The sequence below is a fragment of the Triturus cristatus genome, chromosome 6 (assembly GCF_964204655.1).
Source record: "Triturus cristatus chromosome 6, aTriCri1.1, whole genome shotgun sequence".
In the NCBI taxonomy this organism is placed as follows: domain Eukaryota; kingdom Metazoa; phylum Chordata; class Amphibia; order Caudata; family Salamandridae; genus Triturus; species Triturus cristatus.
Genome location: NC_140589.1, coordinates 1,782,188,497 through 1,782,212,102, shown reverse-complemented (window position 1 = coordinate 1,782,212,102; position 23,606 = coordinate 1,782,188,497). Strand labels below are relative to the sequence as shown.

The window sequence follows — 23,606 nt, the reverse complement described above, 5'->3', positions numbered from 1 at the left end:
GGGGGCATGGGCGGCTCCCTCCCCAGGCTGATTTTGGCCTCGGGGAAGCCATTCCCTGGGTCCTGGCCACATTTTGAAGGGGGACAGTGGCAGGTGGGCCCCCTCCCAGTGCCAATTTCAGCCCCGGGGCCCTATCCACCACCTGCATTTTAAAGAGGGTCATAAGGCCCCCCTCCCCAGGCCGGTTTCAGCCCTTGGGACCCTATCCCTCAGGGCCGGCACTATAGTATAGGGGAGAGAGGCATGCAGACTCTCTCCCCGGGCCGATATCGCCCAAAGGACCCCATCCCCTGGAGCCTGGCATTATATTAAATGGCGAGGGGGGCACACAACCCCCTCCCAAGGCCAATTTCCGCCCCGGGGACCCCATCTACTGGTGCCCTACACTATATTCAATGGTGAGGGGGGAAGCGGCCCAGTCCCCGGGCCTATTTTTGCCCTGGGGACCACATCCCCTTGGACCCATCACTACAGTAAAGGGGGAGAGGGTCACATATCCCGCCTCCCCAGGCCGATTTTGGCCCTGGGGATCCCATCAAATGGGGTCTGGTTCAACACAAGGTGGGTGTCCTGGTGCCCATCCAGGTACCCCACCATATCAAGGTTGGGGGCCAGACTTGGAGCCCAAGACCCCTGCAGCCCCAACCGGCTCCCCGCATCCAGCAGAAGCCAGCATTGTGCCCACCCATAGTGTGCAACTAATAATGATGCTCCCTGTGGGCGGGAGCAATATTTAGATCTTTTTACCTGCCCACATCACTGCAGGCAGAGAAAGAGAACTAAACTCCGCTCCCAGCAGGCGGGAGCATCAACAAAGTGAGAGAAAACCCAGGTTTCCCTTCTCGCGCTGCTTTGGGCAGGGAAACCACTATGTCCCGAAGGTCCGCACCCCTGGACATAGCTCCTGCGCCAGTCGGGGTGGACTCCCAGGGGCCATTAGGAGCTCAGGGAGGGGTGCTGCACCTTAATATCTAAAAAACTACTAAGTAGATTTGCACAACACAAAATGCACAATATATTTTGTTGGCCAAGATCAACCTATTTGCCTAATTTGGTGCAATTCCATTCAGCAGTTTTTGCTGTAGCCATCCTAATGAAGTCTATGGAAAATGCGTGGGAATTTAGCATTTTGGGACCCCCTTTTTTTCTCGGCCCATGCTTGATGGATCAACCCCAAACTTTCAAAGAAGAAGCTGAGGTAGATGGACGTTTTAGTTGGAAAGTTTTGTGAAGATACAACAAACAGGGTTAAAGTTATTAGCAAACCAAAAAACTCTCCGTCTGTGGAAATGCTGATCTAATTATAACTTCCTAGTGGCTGGAAGAGCGGCAGTCCGTGCCGGGCTCCGGAAGGCTCATATAATCACCAATCAATCCTCCAACATAAAGGATATCACTGACACTCTTAAACTTTCAGTGGGTTTAATTCCAATGAAGGTTTTCAACTTCACCAACGTGTTTTAGCCGTAGCCTTGATCAAGGTAAGGGAAGAGGAACTGACATGGACAATATATACAATCAATCAGTGACATTAACAACGGACAAAATTGAATAACAGATGAAAAGATGTAGAATGTGCCGCCATCTTAGTACATATATGGTTTGACCACAAACATATCTACATACTGTGAAAATAAAAATTATATACATTTGAATAGACAGGTTATATAAGATTACCTTCACAAGGGAATATAATAGATTGTACAACCTTACAAGACTTCATTCAATTGTTATAATTTCTCCCTGGAGCAAATCTGCATTCCCTGGCGTGCAAGTAATTTGCAGTGCAATTGAAAAACACCTGGCTGAAAGCATGTAATTGTATCAATAATAATTTGCTCCTAGACATGCATTAGTTCTAACATGAAACATAAGACCAATATATTGGTCCTGTTGTAATGGGTCTGTGTGCCATGTGGTCCACTGACTGCCATATAACCTCCCCCCAAAGATTTCTGGGAAATTGAGTTTATAATGAGAGAGAAAATCCAAAATAAATGGTTAAAGTCTTTCATTTTTATATTCACAGAACCTACAAAGGTTGTTAAAATAGAAAGCACACATGCCACACTGTAGCTCCATAAGTTTGATTTAATCAGTGTGAGGTCACCAGGCTAGACTTAGTTTCATTATCGGGAAACTAGCCCTGTATGGGTAGCTATCCTGAGTGGCATCCGGGGAAAGTACTGTGGTGTGGCAAGTCTATAACAACTCACAAGTGTGCCCAGTATGTAACACTTGATTAACTGGAGATTATGAGGGCAGTGATGGTAGCTAATAATTAAGGGGCATTGTGCTACCCAATAATGAAACAATCATGTAAAGCATGCCATTTGTTATACATGCGCCCCCCCCCAACCCTAATCATAATTTTTGTTTTTTTAAAGGGCCGGGCGCCAGGGGTTCCTGGGGTCGAAATTGGTCTGGGGAGGGGGCTGCGTGCTCCCCCTCCTTTATTGCAAAAAGGCTGCGCCCTGGGGAATGGAATCCCCAGGCCCATAATCGGCCCGGAGAGGGGGTCCGCGCGGCCCCCCTCCCCTTTGCAAAAAAGCTGAGCCCCGGGGGATGGGGTCACTAGGGCTGAAATGTGCTTGGGGAGGGGGGAACACGTCTCCACCTGCCCTAATAAAATTTGTTTTGTTTGAAAGGCCGGCCCCAGGCAAAGTGCAGCTCTGCAAAGGGGACTTCTGTCGCACCACCTGTTGGGGGATGAAGTACCTATGGCAGCTGATGGTCCTTGGGGGCCAACAGCCCCTTCTGTTACCTCCAGAAAGTCCCACACAGTGGAATTGATGAGAGGAATGTCAGAGGTCGCGCCCCCTTTCTCCACCACTTTACAAACCCTCCTCCTCATGCACTACTGGTTGGGAGATGAAGTCCTCTAGGGTGCTGTGGGCCCTTGGGGGCCAACATCCCCTCCTGTTTCCTGTTACCTCCAGTAAGTCCCACACAGTGGGATTACTGAAAGGTCATTGGAGGCCTGCCCCCTTTGTTCACCACTCTGCAAACCTGCCTCCTTGCACACTACTGGTTGGGGGATGAAAGTTCCCTTGAATGCTGAGGGTCCTTGGAGGCCAAGAACTCATCCTGTTACCTCAAGAAAGCCCCACATAGTGGGATTGATAAGAGCTGGTCGCCAGCCCCGCCCCCTCTCTCCGCCACTCTGCAAACATGCCTCCTGGTGCACTACTGGTTGGGGAATGAAATCCTCTTGGATGGTGATGGTCCTTGGGGCCAAGAACCCCTTCTGTTAGCCCCAGTAAGTCCCCAATAGCGGGATTACTGAGAGCTGGTCGTAGGCCCCACCCCTTTCTCCAGCACTCTGCATATGCACCTTCTGGCCCACTACAAAGTTGGGGGATGAAGTCCTCTTGGATGCTGAGGGTTATTGGGGGCCAAGAACCCCTCCTGTTAGCTCCAGTAAGTCCCACACAGCAGGATTGCTGAGCTGGTCGGAGGCCCCACCCCCTTTTGCCACCACTCTGCAAACACAAAACCATAGAAATTCCCTTAAGAAAACAAAGGCACAGGGACTTTATAGTTAGGAAATAGAAGTTAAAAAAAACGTTAGAAATCCACTGAAAAAAACAAAGGTTACAGGGAAGTTATAGTTAGGTTCCGATTTCATTCGTACAAAACCATAGCAATTCAGCAGTTATACTTACCTGAGCTAACTATAACTTACACCCCCACAATGCACTGCTTATGACCGCACATATTACATCACTCATGACATGGTTTTAATTTAAAATCAATAATGCAAATAGGTTTTATGAACCTTTTATGATCCCTAAGGGAGTAGAGGAAAGTATGCTCAACACACAACTTTGTTGATCCACATCCACAGCAAAAATATACCTGCATTGTCAATTAATGTGGCACTTAATGCACAGATCACTCAGTGCCTCAAGTACTCGAAACCAAATATAAGAGTCATTTCAGATTCTTTCACATTGATCCACAGCTGCCCATGTCCGAAAACAGCTTCTGTTATTTCTGAACTTTCCCAGCATGGTGGTCATTGTAACTGTGTGACTTGATAAACTGAACCCATCTTTATATTCTACATCCGTTCTTCTGCATCCATCCATTCAGTCATATAGATAGATAGATAGATAGATAGATAGATAGATAGATAGATAGATAGATAGATAGATAGATAGATAGATAGATAGATAGATAGATAGATAGATAGATAGATAGATAGATAGATAGATAGATAGATAGATAGATAGATAGATAGATAGATAGATAGATAGATAGATAGATAGATAGATAGATAGATAGATAGATAGATAGATCTGAGCACTCAGAGTAACCAAACATTGAATTTACAACTACCAAGACCCCTTCTTGTCTTTTTGGGAATTTAGCTATCCATGGTACCTGGTAAGATACTGGAGAGGATCAAGTCTATCAGCCATCATAATGCATACAGTATAAATAATAATCTGTAGTTCACTTGAGAAGACCAGGTGAGCTCTTACCTGCAGTTCCAGTATTTTGATGCGTTGCCTGTGGTTTCTCAGTTCCTCCTGAAGCTCAGCGATCAGCTCCCTCAGCTCCACAATCTGCTGCTTTCGCTCTTCATTCTCATGCAGCCAGTAGGAGACCTCGTCTGTGCAGCGGAACATATCTGGGCACCTGTGATCATCCAGCTGGGGTAATGTGGCAACGATCTTACATTTCCCATTGGGCAGTACTTGGTTACTGTACTCACCACACTGGATAAGTTCAGGGTTCTCCTGTGGGGCATCACGGTAGCTGCTGTGCCCGCTAGGCACGGCACGGGATTTGTGCAAGTTAAGGATGATCGCAAGGATGAGAAATCTCATTGTTCAAGTCTCTTACAGTCAAACAATGTTCAGTAAGTTTCAATATTCCCTAATGTGCATTTTCTTCATGTTCTTAACCATCTTTTCAACTAACAGAGTCTTAGAGATGCTTACTTTGTCAAGGGATTCTTACTTTAGTAACATAAGCGCCAGTCTCCCGTTCTCTGCATCGGCCATTCAGATTTCTACATGAACATCAGAGCAAAACTTGACAATCTTACGCAAGTGCAAAGAACTGCAACAAACTGGTTCACATCTGTAGCTCTGTGATCTCAGGTGAATGCGTTTGAAAGGGGCTTCATCTACTTATAATACCCCTGTATTTATGGATCATATAAGTCTCAATAGCTCTCAATGTTCAAAGGGAAACAAAGGATCATTAGTTATCAGACATTGATGACGTCATGATCTACTCCATGCATCTCCTATGACGGCTTTGCAGAAGTACTAAAAATAGTTGACAAAACTATCAAGCATCTGATTGCTTGATAAAGCATGTTTTAATTTAGTTTAAGTTTTGAAACTTTCCCTGGCATCTTTGAAGTACCTTGTAGTCATTGTCAGGATGAGATGACCATTCTTGTAACCACCATTTCACGGCCAGGCCTTGTCCAATGTGGGATGACCAAGCCAAGTAAATTCATTCACACAGCTGTGGATGGTACCCAGGGAGAGATTTATACTCCTCTCCCAACAACTTGTTTATTCACTTATTCTGAGGGAAGGAAGGTCAAACATTGTGGAAGTCCATGAAGACTTGGGAATAATACAATTGATCATCCCATGGCATTCCAGTCCAGGCTCTTCTTCTTCTAAAGGTTGTCTGAACAATGATGATTGCCCTGCAAAACAAATAATTATCAGAATGTCAGTCATTGTCAACACTAAATCAACATCATATGTTAAACTAAAATCCCCAGTGTAAGCAATTAAAATGGTTCCCTGAGCAGTCCACAGCTGAAAAGTTTCTTACCGGCCCTATCCATTAGGATTTGTGTTTGAAGCTGAATTGGTGAACTCTAGCTCCTTCTTCATTGTAATATTAACTTTCGAAAAGAGTTTTGTCTGTCAATATTTAAACCAGAGGTACAGATGTATTTATGCTGAGAGGTAACACCATGTATTTGGTGCTCATTCACAAAGCCAAGGATGGACAGATAACATGTGCAATCAGATTCTCACAGAACAAATGTATGCTCAGATGGTTTAGTTGTGTTGTTTGTGTGAAAATTAAGTCTAACACCACTGTATTTAATGTAACTTACACAAAGGAGTTGATACACATGAAACATATTTCCCAGTGGTGAAAAATCACAAGAAAAAGAAAGCAAAAATATAGTTTTAGACTAATCTCAAACTTGGTGGATTGTCCATTATGGACAATCTCCCAGGTGTAACAGACGTATGTATAAAAAGCTTAGATATTGCCAGGGCAACAAACCTCTTCTTGAAAAACAAAGAGTAACAGGTGTCATTTTTTGCAAGTATCAAAAAAGTTTGGGAATCATATGGAGGAGTAGATATATTTCTCTTCACCTAGATTTCTAACTTTCTGAGTGAATCAGCCCTTCATCTCTTCTGATCCCTCTTTATTGCCTTATGGGCAATCTGCTCCATTTCAGATCACTGGCACACACAGGCTACGGCAGGGAAAGTAAATCATAGAAGGGGGCATCTGTTTGAGGCATCTGTTTGAGGAACTTGGGGGCATATCAACAACAACCGCCGATAATTACCTCTAAGCGCACTTAGCGCTAGGATAATTATCGCCGGCTAGCGTGAATTTTTATCGCTGAGATAGCGTGCTATTAGCAACGCTTATCTCAATAGCGATAAAAATCCTCACGCTAACAGGCTAACGTGAGATTATCACTGGAAACCCAGCGATAATCTCACGTTACCTTGTTGATAGGGACAGGCAAACTTAGCCATGATATCCTCCTTCCATAGGATATCATGGCTAAGTCAGAAAAATACAAGACGTAAAAAAGCAGCATTAACCGCGGTTAGCGCTGCTTTTTTTGTCTCTAACAGGGTTAGCGACATTCTTGATAATAGGAGAAATGTCGCTTAGCGACATTTCTCCTATTATTTTACTCTGGAACGCCCCCTTTGCATCTCATTGGAGATGCAAGGGGAAGCGTAGAGTAAAAGGGTGCTAACATGCAAATTTGCATGTTAGCACCCTGTTGTTGATAGGGCGCTAGTTTTATCTCTCCTTTTTTGGCTTTTAAAGCCAAAAAAGCAGAGATAAAGCCCTTGTTGATATGCCCCTTGGAGTTTGTATTACACCAAAGTTTCTCCATTTTGAGAGAAAATCTTCAAGGAAGAAATTCAGATAGAGTTTGTAGTTCTTTTTAGGAGACAATTAGGAAAATGTGGAAATCAAGCCTTGCCAAATGTTGTAAGTAGGAGAGGAGGAGACAGAGGAAAGAAATGAAAAGGAGACAGATAGCGGTGATAGAAAGTGGAAGTAGGAATCCTAGAAACATATACAGTGCTTAATATGTGCAAGGTGGTGGGCACCAGCACTCATTTTCAGGGATCAATAATTTATTTTACTCTCAGACATTGTGCAGGAGCAAGAGGGATAAAAGTAGAAAAGGAAAAGAGAAAGATTGAAAATCAGTGGCATAGAGGGAAAGGAGGGATAAACAAGAACCAGCAAGTGGGTGGTATGCAAGAATATCCTCTACAGAATTATTGTCTGACATAAATATTGTATCCTAAAATCATTGAATCATTGAGAAATATATTGTCCTACTGAGTAGAATATCTGTTATTAACTCCAATGAGCCAACATTTATGACAATAATTTGACAATGATATTCTGGTACCACACATGTTAGAGTAAGACGAGCACAGGAATTGTAGGGTGGTAGAAGAAAGAGGCATGAGGTTCAATCAAAAGTAGGCAGCCTTGGAATCTGGTAAACCTGGCCCACAGCAACATCATAAGAACACCTTTGGGCCTTATATTATTTTACCAATCAAGCACTGGCCAAATGAAGTAAATTGGTGAATAGTGAAAGATAGGTTGTTTTGCACCAGGACGTCATCAAAGAATTGGAGAATCTTGTTCATCATGCAGAGGTGCGGATGGGCTGCCTCTAAGGAGCTCACCACTGCGATTGTGCTTCTCAGCATGGTCAGCCTAAGGACTCTGTTGCAGCAGCGGCCCGTGAAGGTAAGAGCGGTGGGGCCGGGTTGGGGGAGGATTTGACAGACGACTGCGAGGGAAAATTAAATAAATAATTAATTTTCCCTAGTCGCCGTCTGTCGAAATCCCTCACACCCGGCCCTACCGCTCTAACCTTCATGGGCCACAGCTGCTCTGTTTAGGTTAAGAGTCAGGAAGGTCAGGGTATTCAAACAACTGTTCTTGGTGAAGATAGTGCTCGGGCAGGAAAAGATTGGGATTTAAATCAAGGCATGACTGATCCTGCAGTGCACAAAGATATTGTGGTGGCAGTTCACGATTCTGCCACAAGGAACAGTTGCGGTAGCTGGATGTGAGGCAGGCGGGCTCCTGCAGCATTGCACCCACAGTTTCTTGTGATGGTGATCACTTTTTAAACACTACTACCACACAGGCTGTGGAGGTGTACTGCAGAATGTTGTTCTTGGAATAAAGTATCATCATCTACTCACAGGCCCTTCTGAGAAAATATTCATACTTGTTTTCAGACTGTCTTTTCAATGAACAACAAGCATTTGCAATGCATCGGTCTCGCTTTTTGGACCTTATAAGCATTTAGCCGTGTCCCTTGTTCCTTGCTACAGGGCTCCCTACTGTCACACTTGTAGGAGTGTGATGGTTAGTAATTATGTTGGCAGTGTCATTGGCAGCCTGGCAGGGGCAGTGGGTGGTGCAAGCTGCAGTGGCCTGAGGAGGGCTGTGCACTTATCTGTTTACAAATCAAGCACTGGCGCTAGCACGCTTCTACCACATGATCAAACATAGAGTGACAGGAGACGATACTTGGCAGTGAGCTACCGTGGTTTGCAACATCGCCTCACTGCTTCTCGTGGTTACATCGAGGCCAGGTCTAGTGGACCCTGCGCCTTGAGGCAGGCTAGAGAGTAAGCCACCCTCTGCCCTTCCAATGGTAACTCCCATCGACCCCCTTCTACTGCCAGTTGGCACGGCCAGTCGAGCCTACTTCGTCAGTCTGGGTGTCTATCCACTTTTCTGAATTAGGCTTTTTTGGCTACATCCGGTCAACCTTGTGACCTAGAGTGGTGCCAGCTATACATGGCTTTGTGGCCAGGGTGCTTCACCGGGAGGTGGGGGGGGTAAAGGAAGCACAAAGAACGGAAACGCACCCACTGTTCGGGGTCTCGGGTGGTTGATTCACCCACGGTCTCACAGCTCCTTCAAAGCAGCAGCATGCCGACGTGCTGTTCCCAAAGCTCAGCATTACCGCTAAGCTTCTGTGCATGTGAGTATGGAGGTTTGCAGCACAGCACCCTTCGCAGAGAATCCGTAAATGTGTGTACAGAGAGATTCGGTGTCAGGGCGCCCGCTCCACGTTTCTGTGACCCATCTGTACACGAGTGGAGCACAGCGCCGGATCTGCTCCTGTGACGCATCTGTACACGAGTGGAGCACAGCCACCGGCTCTGCGCTTCTGTGACCCATCTGTACACGAGTGGAGCACAGAGCCGGGTCTGTGGTAGTGTGAATGTGTTTTGAAAGGGGTGTACACTGTCATGGGCTGTGCGCTCAACTGAATGTGTTGTCAGATCAGTGCCTACAGCCTCGGGCTCTGCGCTAGCGTGAATGAGTTTTGAGATCAGTGCACACACCTTCGGGTTCTGCACTAGAGTGAATCTGTTTACAGAGGGGGAAGAGAGCCCGCAGCTGCACCTTCCCACCCCTTAGGCGCCGCAGCATGGGGCCCAGCAGGGCCATGTTGAGCGCCGCCTCGATGTGCGAGGACTCGTACAGCTACTGCGGCCGGCAGTCCATGAGCATCAGCCGCTCGCTGCCCTGCTCCATCTGCTCCTTCAGCCAGGCCGCCGTCTTGACGCGGCAGCTCGTCATGCCAGGGATGTTCATAAACATCACTGTGTGTTTGTGCCGGGGTGGCACTCGATGGGCAGGCGCTTAACCTTTTCCACTTTATAAACATCACGTCAGCTAAAAAAATATGTGTATCTGTGCCTGGGAGGCACAGGATTGACAAAAGCTGAAACCTTCTGCAGTCTATTAACATGACGTGCTTGGCTTAAACAACGTACATGAAAAAAGAAGTCCAATAAAAACAGCATACCAAAAAAAACACCCCTAATACAAGTAAAGGGGCTAAGAGCCAAAAAGGAGGGACTTAAAACGCTATTAACCAATACAAAGCACACAATTTTGAAAGGCACATTGGAGAACAAATGAAAACAACCATTTAAAAAGCCCCTTACTAAAGTATATACAGCATGTCTCAACGTGACAGCTCAAGCGCTGCCTAGGTGAGACCTAAAAAAGGAGGTCCCACTACCAGGTGCTTACTTTGTGCTGGTGGTTGCATCAGCACACATTTCTGGCATCCATGGCTTATTTTTCATCAGCAGACTTTGATTTAGAATTAGAGAGAGACAAGGGAGACAGAAAAAGAGGAAAAACGGAACACAATGACAGCAGGAGAAAGAATAGATGAATGAAAGGGAAACTGCAAGAGTGACATATAGAGAGAGGAAGAGTATGGTGGTGGAAGAAAGAAGCAAGAGGTGAAATCTAGACTAGGCAGCCTTGGAATGTTATATTATGTGTTAGCAAATAAGTCATTAGTTGTGTGGCCTGCACAAGTAATGAGTCTGCATTTGTCCTCCAATGGTAACCAAGCACTCTAGTGTAGCTCTTGACTCTCACAGGGTAGCGACGCAGAGCAGTACAGGGTGTACTCAAGGGGGGTGATGTGGGCTAATATTAAAACAGGTGCAAGTAAAAGGTGTAGGCATGCCTAAATAATTTTAGCTATCAAAATTACTTTTGGCATGAAATACGCAATTTCCCGCTAGAGGGTATTTGTAGCATACACTTTTAGAAACATTCAGCTTAAATTACTGCTCCTTAAACATAGTCCCTAATGGACATCTCTGTTGTAAATACACAAATGCACGGTTGCCTCTTTTCACCCCATGAAGGTGTTTGCCAATATGAAGAGTCTGTTGAGAGAACAAACTTTAAGTGGGGTCTTACATGGATGTTGATTCATCAAATACCAGGGTTAGAGGGTTGGCATATCACACCCAGATGATAATTGCGGGGTCGACCCCTTATTCCACCCATAGCCCATCAGCAGTCTCCTATTTGCTGATGAGTGTAGATGTGATGATGTGATGTCATTCATGTTCCATAGATGCATTCCATGCTGGAATGGAATGTGGAATTGGAATAGGAATCTGACAGTGAGTTGCTGGGGGTTGTGTGTGGCAAGAGGGAAGCAGCAATATATTGTGCTCTCAAAATATTTGAAGAGGCTGTGCCGAGTCTGAGTCCTAATTTAGGGACACTAAAATGAGGGGTTTAGGAAAATGCAGAGAGTGGGATGCTGGACAAAGTACAGTATTCTACTTTGTGTCCCTGTTTGTGAGAATAGAAGTAGGAGAAGCAGTATTAGAAGAACCATAAACACTGAGTAGCAGCTGCTATTCCTGGTTATCCCTGGCTATCCCAAATGCTATCCACGCCACCTTGATCCGCCAAGATCATTTCAAATATTTGAGAGAATATGGTGATACATAGCTGACAGGCTAGGGTGTGGCGCAAAGAGCAGAAGTAGTCCAAAGATGTATAGCGCTGGAGTTTACAGCCCGCTAGCAACGATGTTCATCACAAATAGTTCGTAAACTCGTGAAATCACAAATACTGTCATTCAAAAGCCAAGATTTATGCTAAATCTCAAGGAAATAATTTACATGACTGCAAATATCTTTTGAATGTAAAAGAGACTGGAGAAAAGTAATGGCCTGATTTTGACTTTGACGGACAAATTAAATACGACTGCCATGGCAGAGTACTTTACTCCAGCCATGGCGAGAGAACTCTGCTCACCAAATTTAGAGATGCCCTCCAGCCCAGCGGACATCTACTGCAGTCTGGGGAACCGCTGTCACCTGCTTCGAAAGCCAACGTAATGCAGTTCTACATCAAACTTTCAACATTTTGTTTGATTTTCAAAAACAAAATTCCAAAGTAGAAAATAAAAAACTAAGACCCCTCGCCATGGGAGGTTTCTTCAGTGGCAAGGGGGTCATTTTGCAGTGTTTACAGCCTCTTCCCGTCCGGTTTTTCATGGTGGTGATGGACAATGAAAACTGGTCATATGTTCGTCTTCAAGTCGGGTTGGGTATGTACTATGCGTTATAGGTTGTTTTTCATTTAATTTTTCATTCAATCGTCTACTCTAAATAAGGCGGGCAGACACATGGCCAAACCTCTGATGACCCTTACTTGGTCAGGCCTACGGAGGTGTGTGTAGGCAGTGGAGACCAAGTCTGGTGGCGAAGTGAACTAATGCAGCCACTGTCTGGCCCTGCGTTTGACCTCATGGTCAAACGCAGGTCCTCTCATCCTTTTGATGTTGATAAAATGAGTACCATTGAGTTGAGTAACAATAAACATCTGTTATGCAGCGCCAACATACCCTTCTCGGTGAATGTGTGCTTTACAAATACATGTTATGTTATATCTTCAAACTCAATTCTCAATAAGGTGGCTGGACCTTCACTTTGTTGGAGAGGATACCCTCTCCACCAAAGTGTAAATCAGGCCCTCAGTGCTTTCCTGTTTAGAAGACATGCAAACACTGCAAATGTCTCCTTGAAATAAATTCTCATCACCTGGCTGTAAACCCCCTACATTTTCAGAAGCCTCCAAAATTGGTATAAATGTTCCTGATACTGACCCCAATATCTCCCCAGTTACTCCGACTTCCAGTAAACCATCTTAGCTTTATGAGTCCTCTAATACATTGTGCCTAAGAGGTTCACATCAGATTGACCCTGGACTCCTGAAGTCAATGCTCTCAATATTGTGTCTCTGCAAAGCAGCGCGTTACCACAGTACTATAGCTTATCGGGATAATGCTCCTGCTGTAGACATCTTGTCGAAGCCTACAGGTCTGAAACGCCACAGAATTGAGTTTAATCTTTCAACTGTTGTTGAAATGAGTACCCTTCAGTGAAGATAATCACAATACATTTAATCAGGTACCTATAAAAAGTTCCTTTTATGACTGCTGTAAATGTTCAATGTGCATATTAATTGGGCCAATTTTCCCGACCTAGAATGCACTTTTATTTCTATGTCTGATTTTTTGTGCTCTAATTTTGTGATTCTTGACCCTAGATATTTTAATCATCATATTACTCTGAATGTAACAGAGGTTAACTGAGGTTACATTAGTTGTGAATTCGTTACTCCATGATCCAAGTAGGTAAGGTTACCAGATGATGTTATGAGACCAGTCAAAGGTTTTTAACATCCTCATGCAGTGCACCTCTTTCATCTCTCGTACCTTTTACACTACGCTGATACTAATGGGGCTTTAAGTGGGCTGGGTCCATCCGGATCCCAGATCCAGTAGTAATTAAAAACAGACATTGAAACTGGTGTCTATCAAGCCCTATATTCATGTCCTTAACCTTACTGGCTAAAACACTGACGGATATCTGAACAAATGTAAATTAAGTTAAGGTAGTCCCTGTCAGCGATCAGGGTCAGACTGGAAAAGAAGAAAGGACTGGTCACCTAAATAAAAATGGCCCTGGTTAGTAAAGTGGTCCTTATTTGTAAATCTGGGTAGTTTTGAATTCGTACAGACATGGGGCATGATTCACAAAGGACCTCCGCACTCGTGGCTGGAGGGCCCGCAGTCGTGGGGTAGTCGTCGGTCTCGGGTGGAATCTCCACTATGAGAATACTCATGACAGAGATTCCATCCTGAGTGCGGAGACTTCCTCACGACTGCGGGACCTCGGCCATGCTGTTCAAGTGTTTTGTAAGGTATGGAGGATTGTATGGACCTGAGCTTGCTGCAGGCGATGTTTGTTTCAATATCAGCAAAATCAACAGTGAAAAACGCCCAAGCAGACCATAAAACAAGCCCTAAAGCATCCAAAAAACAGGCCCACACACAGACCTTACAGACCAGCCCTTCGAGCACTGACTCATTGCCCTCTAGGCCAGTCCGACCCTGTCAGGCATATAGTTTTTCATTATATTTCACATTTAGCACTGGTAGGAAATTCCAGATTAGGTAACCTTTTCCAGGATGTCATGTCTTTTTTTTCTTTTTAGTGTAGCATATTAGTCTTGTACAGAAGATACTTTGAACCAAGTCGCCACTACAAGTTCAAAACGCGCCACGATTGCTAAAATAGAGTGAACATAACTGGAGTGATTGAGACACTCTGAATGCAACTACCCCTTTCACAAGCCTCTGTAATGTTTAAGTAACAGTCTCAATTTCAGAATTGAAACATTGTTAATTATTATTAACAACACAATCGTTGTTATTCATTTATCCTAAACAGCTAACAACCATTGACAAAGCCATTAAATAATCTGCAGTTGTGTTATATATGTGGATGTAATAACAGAAAGCTCTGAGAGGAAACAAAATAAAGGAGTGGTACATGATAGGAATCACAGAAATCGTTTATGTTTTTAAGCCACACCTTAATTACATAGGCCACACCCCTTTCAGCACCGCCCCACTATTTTCATCCCACTGAAATCCCTGCATACTAATTTACGATCCTGGCAAGGCAATCCAGCTTTTCATTCTTGCAAGGTTGATCAACTGTAGTAGGAACACCTCCCATTCACAGGGCTTTTAAAAAGCAGAGCTGCAGTAGCATCCTGCATCATGGGAAGGAAAACAGCAATGTCTATTTAGGGTTGTCATAACGAAAATATACAATTTGCATGGCAATCTATAACAAATGTAAGCTCGTTTCTACACAGTGCTAGCTCCCTGGTGATTTTCCCTCAAATGTTGCAGGGCGAGGTGTGGCCACTCCGGAGCCGGGGTTCACGGTTTGATCCCCGGTGCCGGAGGTAGTTCAGCTCAGCATCATGTGACTCTAGGCAGTAACTCACTTAATCTCCCTGACAGCCTCCTGCGCATTGAAACCCTTAAGGGAGTGATATGTTAGCGCTTTACAAATAGAAATTATTACATGTTGTGTCTGTGATCCTCTGTGGGGAACTAGAGTCTACAGATCGAACTCGGCCCCTATGTGCCTTCCATCCGATGAGCTGTCACAGGGACGTTTAGGGAAGAGAATAGAAGGCAATAGAATAATGTTACCAGTAGGAATGCAGCAGAGTAACACACACACTTGCACGTGTGTGCGCGCGCTGGCACACACACACCAACACTGTCCCCAAACTCACTTCTCCAGTGTATGTGTGGATATGTGCCCATCTGTTAGTAACCCAACCCCTATGTTCTTCTCTTTCTCTCATTCTCCTCTTATTGGCTGAGCCCTGCAGATGCTCAGCCAATGAGGGAAGAAGTGGGACCTGGGTGTGTCCATTAATGCATGGCAGTCATTGATTGCTCTGCCTGTTCCATCATTCATTGCTGCCTGCCTCCCTGCGTCCTGTTGCCCAGCAGGCCTCGCCTGTGTCTTGCCTGTACACATATCAGTTAATTCGCTATACAGGTGATTTATCTGGTGATAAAGTCTTCCTTGGAGTCAGGAGAACGAGAGCTGTAGACTTCACCTCTCAAATCAAGTTTGTTGTTGCCATTAAAAGTCATACAAATATTGAAGTACATTTAAATTAATGTTAAACAATACCGTGAACGATCATTTTTTTAAAAAGTCTACAATCACATAAAACACATTCCAGACATACGAGTTCATAAAAATCCTAAAAACGCTTTTTAGAAAAGGCAGCTTAACTCACTTTTATATTCACTCTTAGCACACTTCCGTGCTGTAGCACTAGCAGGTAAGCTGCAACTTGAAGAAAGAGGGCTGATGTGTCCAGCCTGTAGCACGCCATTGCGTCTATACTAGACTTAGGCCCAAATTTCATGAATAAAGTGACCAGTATGTGCTTTCACAGAATCACGCATTGGCAAGGCCAAAAGCGCTGGCCAATGTGAGAGCTATTGGCTTTGTCAATGTCTTTTAGCCATGTTGCACGCTGCTGTTCAGCATGGCTACAAGTTAGTGATGTGGCACAGAGTACAGCTGCATAGAGGAGAGTAGGGTAGAGGAAAGTACACAAAAGAAATGTGGCATAGAGTGGTGTGTAGAGGCGTACAGTAGAGGGGTGTGGAGTGGCGTAGAGTAGCATACAGTGGAGTAAAGTCAAGTGGTGTAGAGTGGAGTGGCGTAGAGTTGAGTGGCGTACAGTGGCATAGACTGGAGTGAAGTTGCATAGCGTAATGTATAGTAGAGTGATGTAGAGTATAATGGTATGCAGTGGAGTGGTGGAAAGTGGCGTAGAGTAAAGTGGCATATAGTACCATAGAGTATTATTGCATAGAGTAGGGTGGAGTACAGTGGCATGGAATAGAGTGGCATACAGTGGTGTGAAGTGGAGTGGTGTAGAGTAGAGTAGTGTGCAGTGGAGTAGAGTAGAATACAGTGGCATGGAGTAGAGTGGTGTAAAGTGGAGTGGCATAGGGTAGAGTGATGTAGAGTAGAGAGGAGTGGCATACAGTAGGTGTGGCTAGGATAGAGTGGTGTAGAATAGAGTGGAGCGGTGTAGAGTGCAGTGGCGTATAGTGGCATATAGTGGAGGTGCATACAGTAGAATCACATTGGGTAGAGTAGAGTGACATAGAATGCCGTAGAGGGGCATTGTGTGGAGTGGAGTGGCATAGAATGGAATGGCATGGATTGGCATAACTGAAGTGGTATGAAGTGGCATACAGTAGAGGGGCATAGAGTAGAATGGCATGGAGTAGATTGGGTTAGGATATAGTGGCATATAGTAGAGAGGAAAGGAGTGGCTTAGGGTGGTTTAGAGGAGAGTTATGTAGAGTACAGTGGCGTATAGTGTTGTGGCAATGTGTGGAATGGAGTGGCTTATAATAGAGTGGTGTTGAGTAAAGTGGTGTAGAATAGAGTGGAGTAGAGAAGAGTGGAGTGGCATAGAGTGGTGTATAGTGGAGTAAAGTAGGGTAGAGTGGCATAGAGTGGAGTAGTGTAGAGTGGAGTAGAATGGTGTAGAGCGGTGTAGAGTGGAGTGGAGTGGTGTAAGTGGAGTGGAGTAGAGAAGAGTGGTGTAGAATAGAGGGGCATAGAGTAGAGTGGCATAGAGTGGGGTGGTAAAGGGGATGGTGGAGTGGGGTAGAGTGGAGTGAAGAGGAACATCATAAAGTGGAGTCTCATCGAACGGACTAGTGTGGCGTGGAGTGGACTGAAGTAGAAAAGAGTGGCTGAAAGTGGAGTGGCGTAGTGTAGAATGGCCTAGAGTAGAGTGGTGTAGACTGGAGTTGTGTAGAGTGCCATAGAGTGGTACGTACTGTGTGGAGTGGGATAGTATACAGTGGAGTGGTGTAGAGTAGAGTGACATGGAGTGAAGTGGCGTAGAGTGGAATGGTGCAGAGTGGAGTGGTATGGAGAGGCAAGGAAAGAAGAAGAGTAGAGTAGAGTGGCACAGAGAAGTGTGCACTCCCAGAAAATGGTTATAAAATGTAAAAAATAGTGCTTTGCAAAAAGACCAGGAAGAATAAAGAGAAGGAGGGGCCAAGGTCGGACTGGCCTTTAGGGCAATCAGGCAGTGACTGAGGGGCTGGTCTGACAGGAGAATGAATGGGTCGTTTTTTGGCTGTGTGTGGGCCTGTTTTATGGTTTGGGAGGCCAGTTTTTACTGTTGTTTTTCCTGTTATTAAAGCAAACATGGCCTACAGCAAGTTCAAATCAATGCAGCCTTCCATACCTCGCAAAACATTTACACAGTGTGTTTTTACAAGTTCAAAACATCCCCAATTTACAAACCTTATTTTTTAGCTATTTAATCCACTACTGGGAGCCACTTTATGGTAAGCTAAAAATACCACAGAAACGTTTTTAACTGTAGAAGTTTATTTCTTTAATAGCCACTTCGTTACTCACCCCAGGTTGCTTGAAGGCAACTGACCAACAACCAAACCCAAGATTCTAAATACCCTGTGAATGCACAAGCTCCATAACAGAACTCAAAACCACGAGTTCTACAGGATAAGCCTTTTAATGCACACACCATATGAATCATGCCATTGAAACCTAATACGATATTAAACGAGTGAAAAAAAAACATTGCAATAAGAAATAACATTATACCAATTACACAAAACAAGTCAACGTACATGTGAACATCTGAAACTTAGATTACACCAAAAATAAATGAACATGCATAGTGAACATGGACAAATTACCTCACAGGAATTAGCTATACCTCAAACGTATCCGATTACATTGTGTACTCCTGCGCACAGGTGCAGGACTGCTTTGGTTTTGAGCACCCACATCATCACACACAAAACCAGGAACATCCATGTCACTTGAAACCATACCCAGACTCACATTTTTCTCATTGTTTGTGACCCTAGTTACTTTTGCTTTATTCCGCCATGGGCGGCCCAACACCCTTACAGCAAAACCACACAATTCCCCAACTGCAATAGGTTTGTCTAGCACTCTATGCCTTTGATCATAATACTTTTTTTGCTTGGAATCGCTCAAGGAGGCCATTGGTTTGTGAGTGATGTAACAAGCTTTTTAAATGTTAGATAAAACTCATAGTTAAAAAAATCTTCCACCTCAGCTGAACAAACTGCACCCCATTATCAGATATCAACTCCTCTGAAGCCCTCACACAAACACATCTTTTTAAAATGGTATCTCTGATTTGGAATTAGGTTCACTCATGAATTTGACATGCGGCCACTTACGGTAATAATCCATGAGTATGAGAGCATACCTACAATGGTGTGGAAGAGAGTTGAACGGTCCCACCAAATCTATACCAAGTTTTATCCTGGGCCCGAAGGACATTCTATAGACTTCAAAGGTGGAGCAGCTGTTTTTGAAGATTTGTTACAAGTGGGACAAACAACACACTTCTTTACCAAATAATTAATGTCGCTATCCATTTGTGGCTTCCAATATGAGGTTTGGTTAACGTAGCCCCTAAATGACCTTAATGAGCTTTTTCTAAGATCCGGTTTCTTAGACCACCAGGCGTAACTAATTTGTCCAATCTCATGCTAAAACCATCTTCAATGGTCAACTCATCAGCTATTTTACAAACTGGTTGAATCATCAAACTCACAGCTTTCTACCTAAGCAAACCTTCAACTAGATATTTGGCCACTGTTTTTAGCACAAAATAACTATTAGTGGCCTCTTTCCTAATTTTTTACGTTAATTAATTAACATTCTCAACTTCAATAGCCGCAATCAAGCATGCCTCATTCTCATTGTTATCACTATCTGTAAATTCCTCATTGATGGGAAATCTTGACAAACCGTCAGCTGTAACATTTTTCCCACTGGATATGTTAAAAACATCAGAATGAAATTGAAGCAATCTCGCTGCAAACCTAGCTAATATGGGTGTAGTGGATTTGGCATTCGTACCACTGAGAATAGAGACCGGTGGATTGTGGTCAGTTTGTAGAATTAAATGCCTACCCCATAGATAACTCTTGAGCTTTTCTACGGCCCACCAACACTCTAAAAGTTATTTTTCTATGACAGAGTAATGAGTCTCTGATTTCCTGCAAACCCTGGATGTAAAACTAATAGTATATTTTTGATCACCAGACTTCTGTCAAAGTACAGTTTCCAAACCCACATTGCTTGCGTCAACAGTAAGAAAGCATCTAAGAATAGGATCATAAGATTTAAGAACCTCTACCGATGACACTTGTTGTTTGATATCAGTGATTGCATTAGCACACTCCGATTCGCACACAAAATCCACTCAGGATTTAACCAACATAGAAATAGGCATTGCTCTTGAAGCAAAATTGGGGATGGATCGGGAGTAGAATTCACAAAGCCGAAAACTGATTTCACACTAGAGTTGTCTTTAGGAGGTGGTGATTTTACAATGGAGTCAATCAAAACTGGTTTTGGACGAACCCCATCACACGGGATTCCATGTCCCAAATACTCCACTGATTCCTTCAAAAATTCACACTTCTCCCTTTTTAGGACAACCCCAGCACAATCAAAACAAGCAAGCATTTACAATGCAATGGTCTCTGCATTGTTAAAGTTAGAGCTTTTGGCATTGCTCATGACATTATTTTTGTTTATGTTTTTGTTTTTCATACATTTAAAGAAACAGCATTGTTATTTACAATGTCAATAGCTTAATCACTCAAATGCGAGACCTATTGCATTTGCACCCACACAGAGCCACCCACCCACACACACACAGAGCCACTGAGCCACCCACCCACACACACACAAAGCTTAAAATGGCCCTTACAGTGCAGGGGTATCTGCAAGTGCTATCGACAACTATGTGGCAGTGTGTGCAGATACACTTCAAGACGTGTGCAGATACACTTCAAGGCGTGGGCAAATCACCAGTGAAAATGGACTTCCTCTCTATTCCACCCCGATCTATTCTAATGATCTATTTAAAAGTCTCTCCCTTTCTAGCACCTCAATCGTCTAATCCAAATGTGAGTTCAATGATTTTTGCGGTCCCGGGCAAGACATATTTCCACTGCTCTGTGAGACCCTGTTAAAGTTTAAAATATTATTTAGAAATGTTTGACACCGTGGGGGCTTTTTTGATCACGGAATAGGTAAAAACAATTGTTCCAAACCGGCCCTCAAAAATGTGTGTTGCCTGGACCCCTCAAAAATCCTCAAGATGTCAGTGTGTGCTCTGCGAGGGCGGGGTGGGGTGTGGGGGAGTAGTCCCTTGCCTTACCGTCAGCCGGCCTAAATGCTAAATGGAGCCAGCAGTAGGATGACCAGATTAAAAAAAACAAGAAAGACAACAACAAAAAACGGTTAATTTAACAAAATAAAAGAAGGACTAGAATGTTTTCATTAGCGAAGGGGCGCAGAATGACAAAGCACATAGACCTAGAAACACAGATGAGGCACTACGGAAATAAAGTGCAATTTTTAAACCCACTATCACACCTGTTAATTATATTGCTTTCTGAGAAAAGCTGTAAACTCCTCCTGAATTGGAACACAAAAACGTGCCTCCCTCAGTTTTCAGTACACCCTCTCTGAAAACTGGAACACGAGCCAAATTTGCATGAAGCTGCCGGGACCGTTGCTGGAAACCCGTTGCTGGAAACCCGGGACTGTCCCGGGAAGTCCGGGATGCCTTGCCACCCTAGCCAGTAGTCTGGAGTGGGCTTATTTTAAAGAGTGAGCAGCGAGCTTCGGCATGAGCCGAGCTGGGGTTGTGTCGCTGCTCGGGCCCCACACCTCAGATGCTAGCGGCGGAAAACACCGACAGTAAAGTAACCCCAAAGGCACGGGCAGCCACAAGAGCCGGCGCAGACGCACAACTGAATCCCCAAAGAGAATGCATTCATGAATGAATGAATGAATGAATTACCCTACCGTGCGCTTATGGCGCCGCAGCAGCTTCTCCCAGTGCATGCTGGAACATGCCTGCTGAGGCCCCGGAGCTCCAGGCACAGCACCGGCTCCGGACTTCACAGCAGCCAAGTGAGCGCTCACCTGAAACCGGGACTCTCAGAGCCCTGGCTCCACCCCGAGAGGGGCGGTCCTGGCAGGTAAATACCGTGACGTCACCAACATCCGGACGGAGTCTCACAGGAGGGGCTGGCGGAGGGTGACCTCATCGCCAGGGAAGCGGATACCGCGGAAGGGCCCTGGGGCACAGAATGTGACTGGCCCAGTCTCGGGATCCAGAGGCGCGCATCACTGCCGGTCCCGGGGCGCGCGGGACCTGGGATACTGCACTGGCACTGCATACAGCGCTTAGGATTCCCATCACTGAGTACAAGCAGTTCTTCAACTCGAAACAGAAAGCAACAGCAGTTTTAGAAGGGGTGCAAACCCTTTAATAAAACAGACACGACACTTCTCAATGAGAGTCGGGAATTGTGGGATAGAGAAAAGCAGGATATTTGTATTTCATGCACTGCCTGGCTCCAGTGACGGAGAAACGCAGCGGCATTTTCGGATTCGGTGGCGTTTTTTTCTTTCTCTCCTCTTGCCATTGGCTGGAATGTTTACATTCCAGAGGAGAGAAAGAAAGTAAAAAACATGCCCCCGAATCCGAAAAAGACGGGGCTTAAACGGACAGATGCCGCTCTCCTCCAATGGCTGGCCTCCGTTTAGGAAGCCAGCCAATGGAGAAGAGGGGCGGGTTCAAGCCCCGTACTGAAATCATTTAATCTCGCGAGCGAGACGGCGCAAGCGCAGCCTTTACTAGCCGAGACCTAAAAAGGAAGCACTTGACGTAGAATGACATCATGTTCATTCCATTCCTTATCATCAGCCCCACATTGACAGGCACAAGATTAGACTTGACTCTAAAGAACATGCATTTGTCCTTTCCTAAAAAAATAATCACACCCTAATGCGTCGTCACATTTCAATTAGGTCAGCTTTTGTAAGAGAGTGGGCCTTGATTACTAGCATCCACCTCTCTTTTGGTAGACGATTGGGTGCACGGATTCCAACCTGTCACAGTGGAGCTAGATGTGTTCAGGAGCTCAAATGCCAATATTGCGCTCTGGAATCAAAACCCACAACACCTCATCAGTGACGTTGTGTTGCACAAGTACTCCTCTCAGCGAAACGCCTTGACCAGTATGCACAATGTCATCTGTGACACCAAAATCCCTCCTCACTGTGATAGATGAGTGACTGCTGCACTACGTAGGTTGCTGTATCTGGGGTGCCGGGCTGCTCATCGTCAAATATGGTAAGTTAAAATACCACAGGAACATTTTTAACTGTAGAAGTTTCTTTCTTCAAAAGTCACTTTGTTAGTCACCCCAGGCTGCTCGCAGGCAACTGACCAACTGCCAAACCCAGGATGCTAAGAACCTCGTGTATACACTGGCATCATAACGGAACCCAAAAACATGAGCCTTAACGGATAAGCCTTTTAATGCACACACCATATGAATCATATCATTGAAACGTAATATGATATTACACACTTTTATTTTGGAGCCTGGGGTAATTTTCCACCCCAATCCGACTGGGCAGGACACTTGTACTTGGTCCATGCTTCAGGGAGGAGCTATCTCAAGAAAGTTAGGGAAGCCTACGGGAGTTAAGCAATCGGAATATTGCAAATAAGAGTGACAACCAAAACAAATAATGGTATGCTGTGGGCGGGTTGTATGCCCAATTAATTGTTAGTAATAAGTCTCGCAGCACAGCAAAAGGCACTCTGTAGGCAAGACCTAAACAATTGGTGGACGGCACAATTTGCAGCTGTGTAGCCCATTGCTATTGTGGAAGCTGAACCCCAATATTCTAATGTGCCCAAATATTTTAGATCATCCCAAAATTTACCTCAGAGGTTTTGCTCCAGCACCCATGATCTTTTGATGAGTCACCGACCTTCTCAACATTAGGCCCAACAAAAATTAGCAGCGTAATAAGTAAATGAGACCACTCAATATCTGAGTTCTAGATCGAAGAAAAGTTAAAGGGTTTTTTTTTTTTTTTTTTTTTTTTTTTGCTTTTCAAAAACCTTTATTGAGACACAGTAAATAGACATAGCAGACTGCCGTGTGCTCCTCATGCAATGGGTCACTTCTGAAAAAACGGCGATTGCGGTCCTGCAGCTCT

The 23,606-nt window shown here is 44.6% G+C and overlaps 1 protein-coding gene across 1 annotated transcript in view; it reads right to left on the bottom strand.

Moving 5' to 3' along the window:
• Positions 1-23,606, bottom strand: part of LOC146821995 (fibrinogen-like protein 1) — a 191,555-nt gene that overhangs the window by 121,116 nt on the left and 46,833 nt on the right. The window contains exon 2 of the mRNA XM_085609403.1: positions 4,488-5,677. Within this exon, the coding sequence (XP_085465529.1) occupies positions 4,488-4,835 (348 nt within the window). The 5' untranslated portion in view covers positions 4,836-5,677. The remainder of the gene's footprint in view (positions 1-4,487; positions 5,678-23,606) is intronic.